General features: G+C 36.9%; 2 protein-coding genes across 6 annotated transcripts in view; both read right to left on the bottom strand.

The window, feature by feature from the left end:
• The window catches only part of Hipk (Homeodomain interacting protein kinase), a 95,161-nt gene extending 80,965 nt beyond the window's left edge, over positions 1–14,196 (bottom strand). For 4 of the 5 annotated variants that reach the window (XM_053760439.2, XM_053760441.2, XM_053760443.2 and 1 more), the window contains exons 1-2: positions 13,861–14,196; positions 6,293–6,457 (exon numbers count right to left, since the gene is read on the bottom strand). In XM_053760439.2, the coding sequence (XP_053616414.1) occupies positions 6,293–6,454 (162 nt within the window). In that variant the 5' untranslated portion in view covers positions 6,455–6,457; positions 13,861–14,196. Of the gene's footprint in view, positions 1–6,292; positions 6,458–13,722 lie in introns of all 5 variants that reach the window. The other variant, XM_053760440.2, reaches the window with a different exon arrangement.
• On the bottom strand, positions 675–1,709 carry LOC128678709 (uncharacterized). The gene has a single exon (XM_053760455.2). It carries the CDS (start codon positions 1,692–1,694, stop codon positions 675–677), a length of 1,020 nt encoding a protein of 339 aa, XP_053616430.1. The 5' UTR covers positions 1,695–1,709.
• Positions 14,197–14,404: the final 208 nt, after the last annotated feature.

The raw sequence follows: 14,404 nt of genomic DNA, 5'->3' as shown, positions 1-14,404 counted from the left end.
TCTAGTAGGCTTGGGCAAATCAACCTTGAGTTGTTGCATGGATACAGTGGATACAGAGGATCTAGTAGATTTAGGCAGATCAACCTTGGGTTGTTGCATGGATACAGTGGATACAGAGGATCTAGTAGGCTTGGTCAAATCAACCTTGAGTTGTTGCATGAATACAGTGGATACAGAGGATTTAGTAGATTTAAGCAGATCAACTTTGGGTTGTTGCATGGATACAGTGGATACAGAGGATCTAGTAGATTTAGGCAGATCAACCTTGGGTTGTTGCATGGATACAGTGGATACAGAGGATTTAGTAGATTTAAGCAGATCAACCTTGGGTTGCTGCATAGATACAGTGGATACAGAGGATTTAGTAGATTTAAGCAGATCAACCTTGGGTTGCTGCATAGATACAGTGGATACAGAGGATTTAGTAGATTTGGGCAGATCAACCTTGGGCTGCTGCATAGATACAGTGGATACAGAGGATTTAGTAGATTTGGGCAGATCAACCTTGGGTTGCTGCATAGATACAGTGGATACAGAGGATTTAGTAGATTTGGGCAGATCAACCTTGGGCTGCTGCATAGATACAGTGGATACAGAGGATTTAGTAGATGAATTATAATTGATAGTGCCGGTTTTAAAATTATATAATCCCGCACGACACTGGGACGAGATGTCTACTCGTTTTTTTGATTAGAGTCTACGGTGTCATAACCGCCCTCAGGATTGGTAAGAAAATCATCGTTAGTTTCCGAAGTTTCATCGGAGATGAAATGAACACGGGGTTGCCTTGTATAGTTTTGATCAGGATTTTTGAAGCGATTATTATTAAATTCCCTTTTTCGGCATTGTTCTATAGTATGACCTGGATTTTTGCAATATCGGCAGACAAGGATGGAATTATTATTATTAGGACGAGGAGTAATAGGATTGTTTTTGAATGAAGATGGATTTTGGTTACGACGTATAAACTGACGAGATTGTTGATTGCTAGACGGGGCTGAGTGTTTAGATAAAGATTGTTGGATTCTTTCTTCAGAAATTGCAATATTAATTGCTTCGTTTAAAGTTTTAACGGATTTACTCCTAACAAAATTAGATATTCGAGGCGTTAGCCCCATTTGGAAATGATGGAGGGCTAATTCCTCCATCGCGGCACTACGTCCAATCATTTCTCTACTTTTATGGCCGTGTGAGATGGAAATTTCGGTAAGTAAATGAGATAAGCAAGTCTCTATTCTTAAAGCATACTGACTGACAGTTTCAGTGACTTGTTGTTTGCATTCCTGTAATTCGGTGAGGAGATGAGCGTAATGTTTCCTCTCGCTGAACTGCGTTTTGAGGAACTCTTTAAGCTGATGCCAATTAGTAAATTCTTTAATGGAACAGGCGGTCTCTGCTTTGCCTTGTAACTGACAGAGTATGTATTTAAAGAGAATATCTTTTTGTGTGTCCGAGGCTATTTCATAAGCATTATTACAATTTACTAAAAATGAATTTAACTTTTCTCTACAACCATCAAATGGCTTTATAAATTTAAGCAAAGTGGATAATTCAATTTCGGATTTGGGAATTACAGCCGCTTTCTTTTTACTAGATCTAGTGGAGGGGCCTGGATGTAATTGGCCCTGGGTATCTTCCTCTGTGTCTGTGACAGAGATTTCGGGTTTCGGGCTGGTTGAACGACCTTCGGACATTTTAAATGAGTAACAAAATGTGAATATAAAAGAAAAATAATAATAATAAAATTATACAATTATGACAAGAATTCGTTTGTTAAAAAAAAACACGAGTACAGAGTAGCAATGACCAATAGAATAAGTATGAATAAAAAGTCACTCACAGGAATGCAGGAAACGTGATAAGGGCGAGCATGTCGCTGGTCGCGTAGACACAACAAAATACAGGCACGGCGTGACGTCGTCGATACGGTGAAATCTCGATGTCGATAGGAGGTGCGCTTAGATCTGGATACAGTGATGAGGATACCGTGTATGTGATAATGAATTACTAGTTGTCGCTTCAATGGTATACCGGTCACAGCGTCAATATCGCGTGACAGTGGGTAACCTGGCAGGTGGTTTGAGGCCGGTTGGAGCACGTTGAATATCGGCGATGCCCAACAATGGGCCCCAGGTGGACTGCTTTCTTGAAGACGACGACTATGAGGGCCGAAGCAGAACTCGAAGTTGAACACAAACACACACACGCGTGAATTTATATACTTGAATTTTACGTGAAAGAGGCGAACCGAGGATTTTATTTTTCTAAATCCCTTTACCGTTGCCACCAAATGTTATACGGCGTTGAGGAAATAGGTTTTTAAAAAAAAGAATTAATTGATTTGAGGCAACCGTCTAGCATGGAAAGGAGCTCGATTTCGACTGACTGAAAGGAATGGACTAGCGACTAACGTCGCAACCGAATCTGCTGATGCAGCAGTCTGTGAGTGATGTAAGCACTAAAGGGTGCATATGTATAGTATAACAGCACGGTCGACCTGACAGTACAAGAGACATATCAGAAAACGGTAAAGCAGAAACAAAAGACGATACTGTTTAGAGACGGAATACACAACAAATGATTCACATGGATAAAGATGTGCAGAAAATGTAGATAGCGGCGCTATACTTAAATCATTATGGTCGCTCCAATTACCGCGGGAGAAACGTGCGAAATGCGCACGATTCAACGTATTTGACGATTCAAATAACCGAAAATTATCCCAATTGACAGACGGTAGAACACGGAGGATTTCCAACTGATGGAGCAAGCAGGAAACATGAGGCGCAGTCAACTCACAAAGCCATTGTGATGACATCCGGGAGGTTCTTGTCCTTCACTGTTTTTCTCTCATAATCGACAACGATGCTATAGTACTTTTTCGGTGCAGCGATTCGCGAAATCACAGCAAAAAGAAAATTCGCATAAACAGAACGACTACGTCACAGAGACAATCTCCTGTTGCTTTTTATTTTGGACATAATAAAACATTAAACGTATCAGTAAATATGACCTTGTTTATTAATTAAAAGTTATAACTTTGGAAAAAGTTACAATTGAGTTTGTAATTTTAGAGTATATATATAGAGTATATAGAGTATAATAGGGCCGAGTCCAACAATATTAAAGTCAATATCGTCAGAAACTCCGTAAACGAGGGACCCAAAAGTTCCCAATCTAGTTTCCATATTCCCCAAGTAGATGATGAGACATTCAACTGTGAATAAACAAGTTGATATCGAGGGACAAGATTAGATTGGTACAGTCCACTGCACGTCAACTGGGCTAAATTCATAGCTATTACCAATGCATAGAGTTTAAGTTACAGGTAAATTAGAGAACATTACTATCAAAAAGCGGTCGTGGTGGGGCCAGGGTACCATCATCATCGTGAAACCAAATTTGGCTCAAGCACGACTTGGCAACGCCGGAGCTGGGCCGGTCGCGAAATGCACGTAGCCACTTTGCTCGACGTAAACAAACACTATTGCGTCATGCGTCTTGCTACATTCAAGAATACACCTTATAACGCAAGCATCAGAGCTCTGAATACATGTAGGCGTGCGTCACTGATTAAATTTTTCGCAAATTTTTCGTAGTAATTTGGTACTTGATTTTACACATGTTTATAGAAATATTGCCAGCGGTTGCCAAGGCGCTTAATATACAGTTACTAATAATAAAGATTGTACTGGGAGTAAGAGCTCAAGCTATATCCATTAGACAAGTGACCCAAAATGTAACGAAAACGGCGTAAACAGATTGGTTTATCGATTTATTTACTTCGTTTTGCGCAGTCTCGTAACCCAAACTAATTGTAAATGTTGAATATGTATTAGTGACAGACAAACCTAGCCAAGATTTCAACAATTCCATGCCTATTTCAATCATTTGACTATAAAAAATATCTTATACGATCTGAAATATCACAGATTACTATGAAAACGTTCACCGTCACAAGATCCCAAAATACCGTCGAAGACAAAGGGAAAACTAAAGAAAAACTGGAAAGGGTATTAGCGTCCCCATTCCGAATCACGCTCTATATTCCCAAGTCCCGTCTCACGTTGGAGCGTCACGAGGCGCGCCGCGAGGGCCACGTGCCTCTCGTGCCACTTGCGCAAACGTTTATTATTTTTCACCTCTCTGAAGTCTTACGAAATCCCCCTTTATCGAGAATGACACCCAGCAAAAAGCAACCCGGATTTTAAATCAACGGAATTTTTTGGCTTGACATTGGACTCTGAAAGTAACACAATGTTGCTTCCATTTTTTGCAGATTTTACTTTCTGCTGATTCATACATAAAATGTGTGACTAAGGACATTTCGACCGAAAATATAACGCAAAATTGGGCCGCAATTACTGTCAAAAAATCTTTTCATTAGCAAGAAAATAAAGTTAAAAAATATTAGCTTGCCATTTCAGATTATGACCGCGGCATCGGCGCTACCGGCGCCATTAAGAAACCGGTATTTCGGCCTACTAGAATTACCCGGCTGAAATGAAAGCCGATATCCGGAAGCAAAAATACACAATAAAGGACTGCAATCCAATTTTGGTGGCGTTGCAAAACAAGCCATCGACGCGGGAGTTACTTTCAAAAGTGCCCCAGATGTTAGTTAACGGTAAAGAGACCATCTCGCGACAGATGTGCCGCTGCACATTTTTAACTTGACAATTCACAAAACGCTTTTTTAAGATTATGACCAAAATATTTAAATATAGATTTTGTAGACCCAACGACTATAATCTGAGGATCATCGCGGTTAAATCTCAAAACTTTTTTAACTGTTGTTTTGTTTAATGTTAGACGAAATCAAATGTACATCACTCTGTTTCCACAAAAGTGGAACATTATTAAAATTGATCTTGATAAACGAACAAATAGTTACAATAATTACGACAGATGTGTGAAATATGTCATAATTAACGATAGACTAAACGTAAATTCTTCATTTCTATTTGTTTCGGCTATAAAAGTTTTAATGTTCATAGCTGAAGCCCAATAGAACGGGAGGTCGCCATCGATCAAGACAACGCAAGATTTTTTACACGTTTAGATTTACACACGTGAACACAAAACTTTAGTTAAAATACATCCTTTGCGTAGTATCAACAAATTTTTAAGCAGCCCATTCTGATGCGTCACATAACGACTCGCAAAGAGATCATCTAAATAGCAATTTACATGAAAATGTGTGGTTAGTTCGGCGCACCCTGATGCGGTGGGACAGATTCTACATATTCATCAGACATCGAGCCTAACGTCGAGCGGAATCAACTTGAAATGTGCCTCGACGATAAACAACCTTATCTTAGGCGTTGCGTAATGCAAAGATAAAGCGACATTCGGCTATTTCTGATTTGTAGTGAATAAAAGATGATTTATAAAGGTTAAGTCGAAGCTTCTTAAGATTCGCATTAAATTATTTCTCAGATACGTTTTGACTTTTGTGTTATTCCAACACTTCTAGATTTTATACATCATTAGGTAGCGAATGGCAATGTATCCTTTAGTAAATGAGAACCATGAAACGGGAAAATGCATATAGCTATGGTTTGGTGCTGGCACTTCAAACGATGACAGGAAAACCGACAAGGAAGTCGCCTTGCAGTCGCATATTCTCAGTCTTGGCAACATCGGATAAAGTTTGAACTTATTGGGTGCAAAGAATAAATGAAGAAACTAATGGAAATTTGGACCAATTTTCACGCAAGCAAAAATCACGCAATCAAATTTACAAAACTGATGTACATAGGGTATCCGACAGTGCAGCCGATAATGGGACTGTTGTTTGAAAACTATGATATACATAGTTTTCAAACAACAGTTTTCAGTAATAAATAAATTTCTTATAAATAGGGTAGATGACAAGGTCAGAAAATTATAAAAAAATGTATATGTATATTCTAGATAAAAAATTAAAGATCATTGTGATAATTCATAGACTGTAACAGTGCAGCTAGATCATGCACTTAAAGTTGGTTGAAAAGTACATTTAAAAAATTATACAATTAAAATCAAACAATTTAAAAAATTAATATGGTAATGACACCATGAACGCAAACAGCTCTTTTTGCAAAGATATTAGTCTATAGTGACGTCACGTTTTATTGTCATGTATTGAGCGTTTAGACGAGTCCAAAAATGTGTTTTTATTTTTTTAATATCTTTGAAAGCATTATCATTATAATAGTATAAGGCCCTTTGAATATAGGTATAGTCACCAAAATAAAATAAAATCCTATACGTAATAGATGTCTGAATAGGTAAAAGATTAATTAATGACCTTGTAGGTGGTGTTGTCCAGACAATGCGAGCGCGATGGAGTCAGCACGCGACGCTTCTTGGCAGGCTGGTGGCGGGCGGGCGACTCGCAAATTTGATCTGAGCGCGTGTGGGGTTGACTGTTGCGATATTGCGCCGGCGGCTCCGTGTACATGACATGCATTCCCTATGGAAGAAAAAATATTTTCAGCATTCATATGCCTCAAAGTCAACCAATTAAGAATAATAATTAATGATAATGGTGGCACTAGGTGAATGATAACCAAGACGGTGAACTAATATAGCCCAGACTCTTAAATAAGCCTTTGGTTTATGTTAAAGATGTCTCTTATTAACCGTCCAATAATAATAGTATTGTAATTTATGTAATTATAAATAAATAATGTCTCATTCATAATACATTCTTCCTAGACGTAGTCGTTCCGACTTAAATTTCAAGATAGAAGAAATTCCCTATATACATAGCTTCCCCTAGATACCAAATTTCAACTCCATTCCGTTCAGCTTGAGCGTGATTACAGTAATAAACAAAGATTTTTATATTTATTAATTACTTTTAGTAGTTAGTACTAATTTAGTAGATGACTGCGGCATTTAGTTAGAATTAAAAGCAATTTGATAATAAAAAAGAAAGTCTGCGTGGGCGTCCGGACGAACTAGCTCAAGGACCATTCAATTTTAATATTTTAGGACATTTACTGCAAAGTAATTTGGGTGGGAAGCGTCATAAAAATGGTTTCATTTGATAAAAGGTATTGGAGACATGGCGCGGATTGGCGCAGTTCGTGAGCGTTGCCAGTAAGAGGCCTAGCTGGTTATTACGAAGATTGAGATATAAAGTTTGATATTTTAATAGGATACGCAGGTATATATCTTACGCCAGAGTGACACGATGTGAGTGAGCACAAAATGAAAAAATATTTTATTTTGACGTGACACTAACAAGTTTCTAAAGCATGACATTGACTGGTAATTTAATAGGTGGTTTTTAAATAGATGTTTGGTACCACATGTGTTAATGTGTAATATTCCTTGTTACTTCACCTACAAACTCCGGTGAAGATGAGGGTGTTCTATGCGCGCCGGAACTCTATGAAAATACGAATTGATTTTCTGCAACCACCAAGTGTCAACATTTTGTTTCGAGTAGAAAGTAATGAGCAAAGCAATTACTTTTAAAACTAATACCTCACAGGACAAGATACCAGCACTCAAAACATTTTATCTAATTCGATGTGACCGTAAGTAGATTAGAATGTAACAGGGAAACCCGAGCGCCCGCGATCTAGACTTACATTGAAACCCGACTCGCCTTGAGTGTGAACGTGAATATCCGCTTCAGTATAAAAATCTGAGACTTTACAAGGTTTCGTCTGCAGTAATGGCACTGCATTTCAGTGGATAATGGGAACCTTTTGCAATTCGCCAGTATTATACGGTATCTAGTTTTCTTTAATCAATAAAAAAAACGATAAAAATATGATGGTGGCGGTAGTAATGGGCAGACTTGAAGCAGAGAAATTGCCATTACAATTATGTTATTTCAGTAAAGATAATCGTGGAACTAAGTGAAATGATTCCTGAATGGAAGGATCGATCACACGTTGGTGGAGCTTGCGCCCACACCGAAAATAACAAGCTAACATTTAAAAACATACGAATATATAAGTCTGTTTGATCAGCAAAATAAATTCAAATGAACACATTATGCTTTCTATTTTTAAACATTTAAGACCTATAATCGTGTACCTAGAAAGCTGTGCCCATGCGACTTGACTATACGTGGGTTTGACCGTATGACTAATAAATGACATGATCTGAACCCTCGGTGGTTTTAACTCTTGAATAACATTTCAACAGGTTAAGTAACTTTAAAATGTCCCATTTGTATTCACATCAGCCACATCGTACGAGTACATTTTCTACGTGAAGCAAAATTTTATTTGATGTAACTAAGCAGAGGAGCTCGTGTTTAATCATGTCCCTAGCTTTCTTAATCGATAAAAGATGAAGCGAAATTATCTCAGTTATAGACTATTATCTGATAGTGACGCACCAGTAACAAAACTGTTAGAAACGTGACATTTTAATGTCCGAAGCTGGAGAGTGCTGGCTGCTGGAGCACTGGCGTTAAAATATGACTGGATAAGGAGATTTAAGGAGAATGAGCCAAGAAATTACACGCGAGCCCTATGCGGAATTTCCCGAAACACGGCCGGACATGTTATCAATTCTCATGAAAGAGCTAAATTCTACACGGGAACACATTACCATTCACCAACCGCGACACGAACGTTATATCCCCATTTTCAATTCTTAGCACTAAACACTATTGGTTTACGCCATAATTTCATAGCGCGGAAGTGAAAACGGTCTATCCTATAATCTTATTGTGGTAGAACAATACAGAGCTTAGCCCAAATTATTATCAGATCCCACAGACTTTCTAACGTGTGGGTGAACGGAACGGATGCCATTTTAAATTGAGAATTACTTAAATAGGAAGGGACTGAAGGTTGAATTAATATGTCTGACGATCTAAATTGGTGTTGTCTACTGTAGAAAAATAAAATGCGACCGTGACTGATTGTTCTCAACAATTAGCTAACTAAAACTCAAGAATACCATTTAGTAATAATAATAGTGATATAACCACGCTCCACGCTACTGGTGGGACACATAATTTGGTTATAGATGAGGATGGACCAGGAGCCCATAACCCAATGCCATTTGGTGGGTTTTAATTTTTTTTTACTACAACACATAAATAAATGACGTGAGTCAAGCCCAATAGACACACATTTCTTATTTATTTATATGTGAATATATGTCTTTGAACAGGCTCCATAAAAGGAAAGTTCAAGTACATTCGTAAAACATTATATCGGATGCGCCTACATAAAATGCTATAGGCGTAGCGTAGGCTGTTTAGAATTGAAAAGAATCTGGTAAACAAGAGTTCCCCTACTGATACTTCAGCTAACTCTTGTTTCCATTTACCAGATTGTTCACTACCACGTAAAAACAAGTCCTTAAAATAAATGTCAAAATGATATCATTGACATTCGTCAAATCAGGAAAAAAGGTATTAGGCAATAAAACAATGCAACTAAACAAAAGATAATTAAGTTTAACAAAAACTAATTGCAGTGATGGACATTTTTCAAAGACGTGTTATGACGAAAACGTGACGAACTGACAACTGTGTCGAGTACTGTGTAATGATGGCGATTAAAGCCACGATAGCTTGCAAACAATGTAGATGAATATTAAGGTAGAAAAAACATGGCAGTGATGCTACAAGAATTTTAGTACTCAAAACACCTACTTTTAAATTAAAATCATATGTTTTGAGAACTTGTCCTTTTTATTAGCAGACTTCAATCAATGTTCTAGCAGCTATTTCTCTTTTCCCAACCTTGTCCCATATCACCTCATTATTCGCCATATACCTAGTTTAATTTTGTGTAGTCCTAATTTCGGCTTGAGCTTTTTTTAGCTCAATTACCTAAAAAAAGCTCAAGCCGAAGTTAGGACTGACATTAATGACGGACATCCAGGTTCGAAAAGGTCGATCTGGTTTTCTTCTATATTATCTATTTTAATTACACAAATAATCAGATAGTTGAAAACTCAAAAAACTGCATCTGACTCAGAAGTGGGATTTTGTTTGTTGGAAAGCGCTTTCTATATTTTCAAATTTCTGAAAGATTACCGAAGGAAACCTATGCTCAGCAGTGGTGGCAGGCTGATATTGTAATGTATGATCAACCTATAAATATATATATATATATATATATATATATATATATGTGGGAGGGTCTAAATAAAATAATATTTTGGGTTAACTTGGCACTCTTTTATTATTTAATAACAAAAAAATCTTACGCGACAAAACAACGTCTTACAGTCTATATATTTTTCTTTCTTAATCCCCACCCCAGAGCGAGATAGCTACATCCGCTCGTTCGGAAACCATCAACTTCCGAGTTAACCTTTCTTAGCGTTAGAAATTAATTAACAAAAAAAAATCCTACATATATATGTAGATACAGATGTAGTCGACGAAAACACGCATTAGGCCCAAGGTCAGAGAAAAGTGTATTTTCCTTGTTTCATACTACATTCGAATGGCTTCATTTAAAACGGCATTAACATCAGAGATGGTTTATTAGTCGACAATGACTAGCTTTTATAATATATCCAAGCTTTTATCGAAAATTGCTTTATAAACCTAAACCAGATTTGTGAAAGGCAATACGCGTTTATGTGATTTAGTCAACTTACGTATATATGATAAATACTAATTCAATATCACAAATGTTTATTATTCCATCATGCTTTAAGTATTTCACATCTCGGAATTTTCAGTTATTTAATTGATTAGACATAATAAAGATGACAATCCAACATTTATAGAGCCCGTATATTGTATACTTACAAATCTGTGTACAATATTTTCTTATTTTATTAAATTATTTTTGATATCCTACACAATTTTAATACATTAAATGTTAATAAGACATAATTAAATAAACATTGTACTTATTTACAGACAAAAGAATTTTATTCAACTCAAGGTTTTGGCTCTGAAGAGAGAGGTTCCGTTGCGTTGCAACGCAAAGTGACCAACAAAAAATTTCAAAATAGAACGCAACAAATATCGCTCCTAATTACCAATAATAATTCAATTGTAAAGCCAGGACTTAGAAAAACAATCTGAGGGGACCAATAAATTGGTCCTTAAATCAAAAGAAAGGAAGTCTTAATTGTCAAATGTGACTAACATTGCATATGGTTTTCATATAGGTACTATAGACATGCATCTACAATTGTCGTGTAAAAATACTAGGTATCTGGAGGACGGAGGCCTAGTCACGTCGTAAATTATACATATAATTTAGCCATTCAGACTCGACAAGAACATAGGTAGGTAGAAAATTAAGTAATGGCTTACTTACAGTTATAGGTATAGGCATACCTATAACTGTAATGCCTATAAAATTACTGAACAGTTCGCCAAACTTTGGCGGATTCTTCATACCTTGCTGGTTTTTCATTGCGGTTAGTAAAAGCTCTCATACAAACTACGCAATGTTCAATCGCATCGGCATCTGTCTGAGTAGCTGGCATAAGGGTTTGCAGGCTATGTATTTTCTTAATAAGACCGACCGTCAGCTGTTTGGTTTGACCCTCAAGCAAGAACATAAAGTTTTATTATTAGACCAAGGGTGGATGCGGGTGGTAAGGGGAGTAGACCGGACGCATTGAACAGTTGCGCAGGGGCATTGTGACCGTTTCATTATTTAGTCTCAAGGCGACTTTTATGGTTTTGCTGTGGTATCCAATTAGTATATAAAATTATGGTTGTAATTTAATACTTCTTTATTATTATTTGAGGGTCAACAAACGGAATAACACTTTAAACATTTTTATCAAATGAGTCTACCTTCACCGCACGCAACGCATGGTACAACAGTACATAGTACATTAACAGTTACAGTTCAGGGCCAAAATTATAATCCTAATAAAGTATATCGAAACTCCACATTAAAACTAATACCTTCTCTACATATCTACCATGTGGTCAATAAATTTACTTAACTACCTTGCTTAGTTTTTTCTTAAATTGTTACCAACAAAGCTTTATACTAAATAAAAGTACCTAAATAATGTATAGTCAAAAGCATATCAAGCTACCTAAATTTATTGCACATTGATCATTATTTCCTCCACGTAAAAATCAATAAAGATTATAAGAATGTGGAGGAACCACATAAAGATCTACGCAGGGTAACTTAATATGCGGTTGACTGTATACGTCGAAAAACCGCGATCATAGACGATGTACCGTAACTTGAACCTCCCCTTTGTGCTGGGTTAAACCCGTTATTATTTTAGACAACTACGCAACACAATGGCGCTAACAAGCCGACCATCGAATTGTCACGCGTTTCGGCTTTCGTGCAATTGTCTGCAAACGGAACGGTGTCGCCGAATGGTGACGCGGGCGTGTGGTCCCGCCCTAAACAGGACCACTTCATATACCCCCGTGGATATCATCTGTGGTAACAAAACGGCATATAACCTTGGTAGCTGATAGGCACTATATCATTCCCAAAGAGGGTTAAGATCAGGCAGGCAGCCTGTTGTAAAAGAGGACGAAATTTTGAAATTCCTCAAATTCACAATTTAATAGGCCTCACATTCCCAATGTAATAAGGAAAATGAAAGGATGAGGGTCTCTGAATGGTGATATTTCATTAGGCGACATCACAAAATTTTAACATTGTTTAATTCACATCATACTTTTCATTGAAATCTCAAAATAACATTATAAATAAAATAATAAATGTAAATGATGTAATATATGGTTTCAGTATTAATCATCATTAATAAAATTGAAAATAACTTAGTTTTAAATAAAAAATATTTTTGAGCAAAAAGTAAATTTGGAATAGATGGGATAATGATCTGAGGACAAACATTAGGCTACTACGGGCGGAAATCTAAGGCTGATGGTTGCTGGTGGAATTATCTTTTCAACTGAATGCTTCGATTTGATGTGAAAAAGGACAAACAAACATGCTTTTACATTTATGATATTAGTAAAGCTATAAACGATAACAATTTTACCAAATCAAGATACAACTGGTAGTAATCTAACTGGTAATTGAGTGGGTTGGCCTTAAATTGCCAACAATTGTTGGATATCCAACCAATGTTTGTTGAAGATCTTATTTGGGAGTTACTACTTCAATTTCTTAACTAGTTTTAAATTTAATTTTTGCTTATGTAACAGGAAATGGTAAGACAACTATACATATTTTCTTATTATTGTATGATTAAGGATAATTTTCATTAAAAAATCTTGGCTGTGGAACATTCGAGATTGGACTGGGATAGCAAGCGCAGCTGAGCTGTTCCACCGAGTTAATGACAAGAAGGACTTCACCATGCTAATCGCTGACCTTCACTAGTCGGAGAAGCACCCATAGAAGAAGGAAAATTTTGGTATTGGTATGTTTAAGCCCAGGCTTTACCTTATGAATATGATAAGTAGCAAGCAGTGTTGTTACTTAAAAATTAGTGTTCTTGGCTGCTGATAAATTTTAGCTTAGATTTTATTTCAAAACAAACATGACAACAATAACAAACATTTTTTCTGCCCTTTCTACCTACACAAGTACAGTTTGTCTGTTTTTACCATAAAACAACCTTGAAAGTGTTACGATTCACGTGATTCTGATGAAATAAGATTCTAATACGAAATCTGAATACTAAAAATAAGTCATGTTTACTTCGGACAGAGACTATGAAATCAACACCAAGCTAAAATTATATCAGCAAGAGCCGCGAATAACCCACGTACGTGTCGACCATAATATTAGCTATGTGCCCAAGAAAATAAAAAGGTTATTAGAAACTCACACGTCGCAAGTGAGCGTTTCGTTCGTATCGCTTGCGTAGAAAGCAATCGACCGACACCGCACTTCGGCGGGAACCAGTACTTTTCCACTCCACGTAGGTACACTGAAGGCACTAAAACTTATCAAGGACCTTTCTCACCTCTTGAAGTCAATATTCTGACAGTACGATCCCACTATCATGCTGAAAGAAGCACACGAAAGCGGACAAAGGGTCCTTCAAAACACAGCCATTTTGAAACTGTCCATACGAAATGTTACGTGTACCACAAACGTACTTGTTTTCTAGACAAAAAATCAGTTCACAGCTATCCGTTCGCACTCATTTTGGATTCTTAACACAAATTAAACTAACACTAAACATTACACACACTTTTTTTATACGATTTCACTTCATACTTTCGCACACACCCGCTTACGTCGCACAAATCCGTCAAACGGAAGCGACGAACGAACTCACACAAATGAACTGCGGGCTAATGTTGCGACGGAGAATAATGGTGTTGTCACATTCAAACTAAAACTACTAAATCATTACAATTTATTGTACTTGATTGTCATAAAATAAAATAAAAAGTGTAAGAAACAAAACTAAATACGACTGGTTAGCATACACGTGAGATAAAACATTTCACTTCCTTGGTTTGGACACAAAAGATGCACTCGGTCCCTTTATTCTCGTGAAA

This window comes from Plodia interpunctella, chromosome 20 (genome assembly GCF_027563975.2).
Source record: "Plodia interpunctella isolate USDA-ARS_2022_Savannah chromosome 20, ilPloInte3.2, whole genome shotgun sequence".
NCBI classification, from domain to species: Eukaryota; Metazoa; Arthropoda; class Insecta; order Lepidoptera; family Pyralidae; genus Plodia; species Plodia interpunctella.
This window is presented reverse-complemented; position numbering and strand designations above follow the sequence as displayed.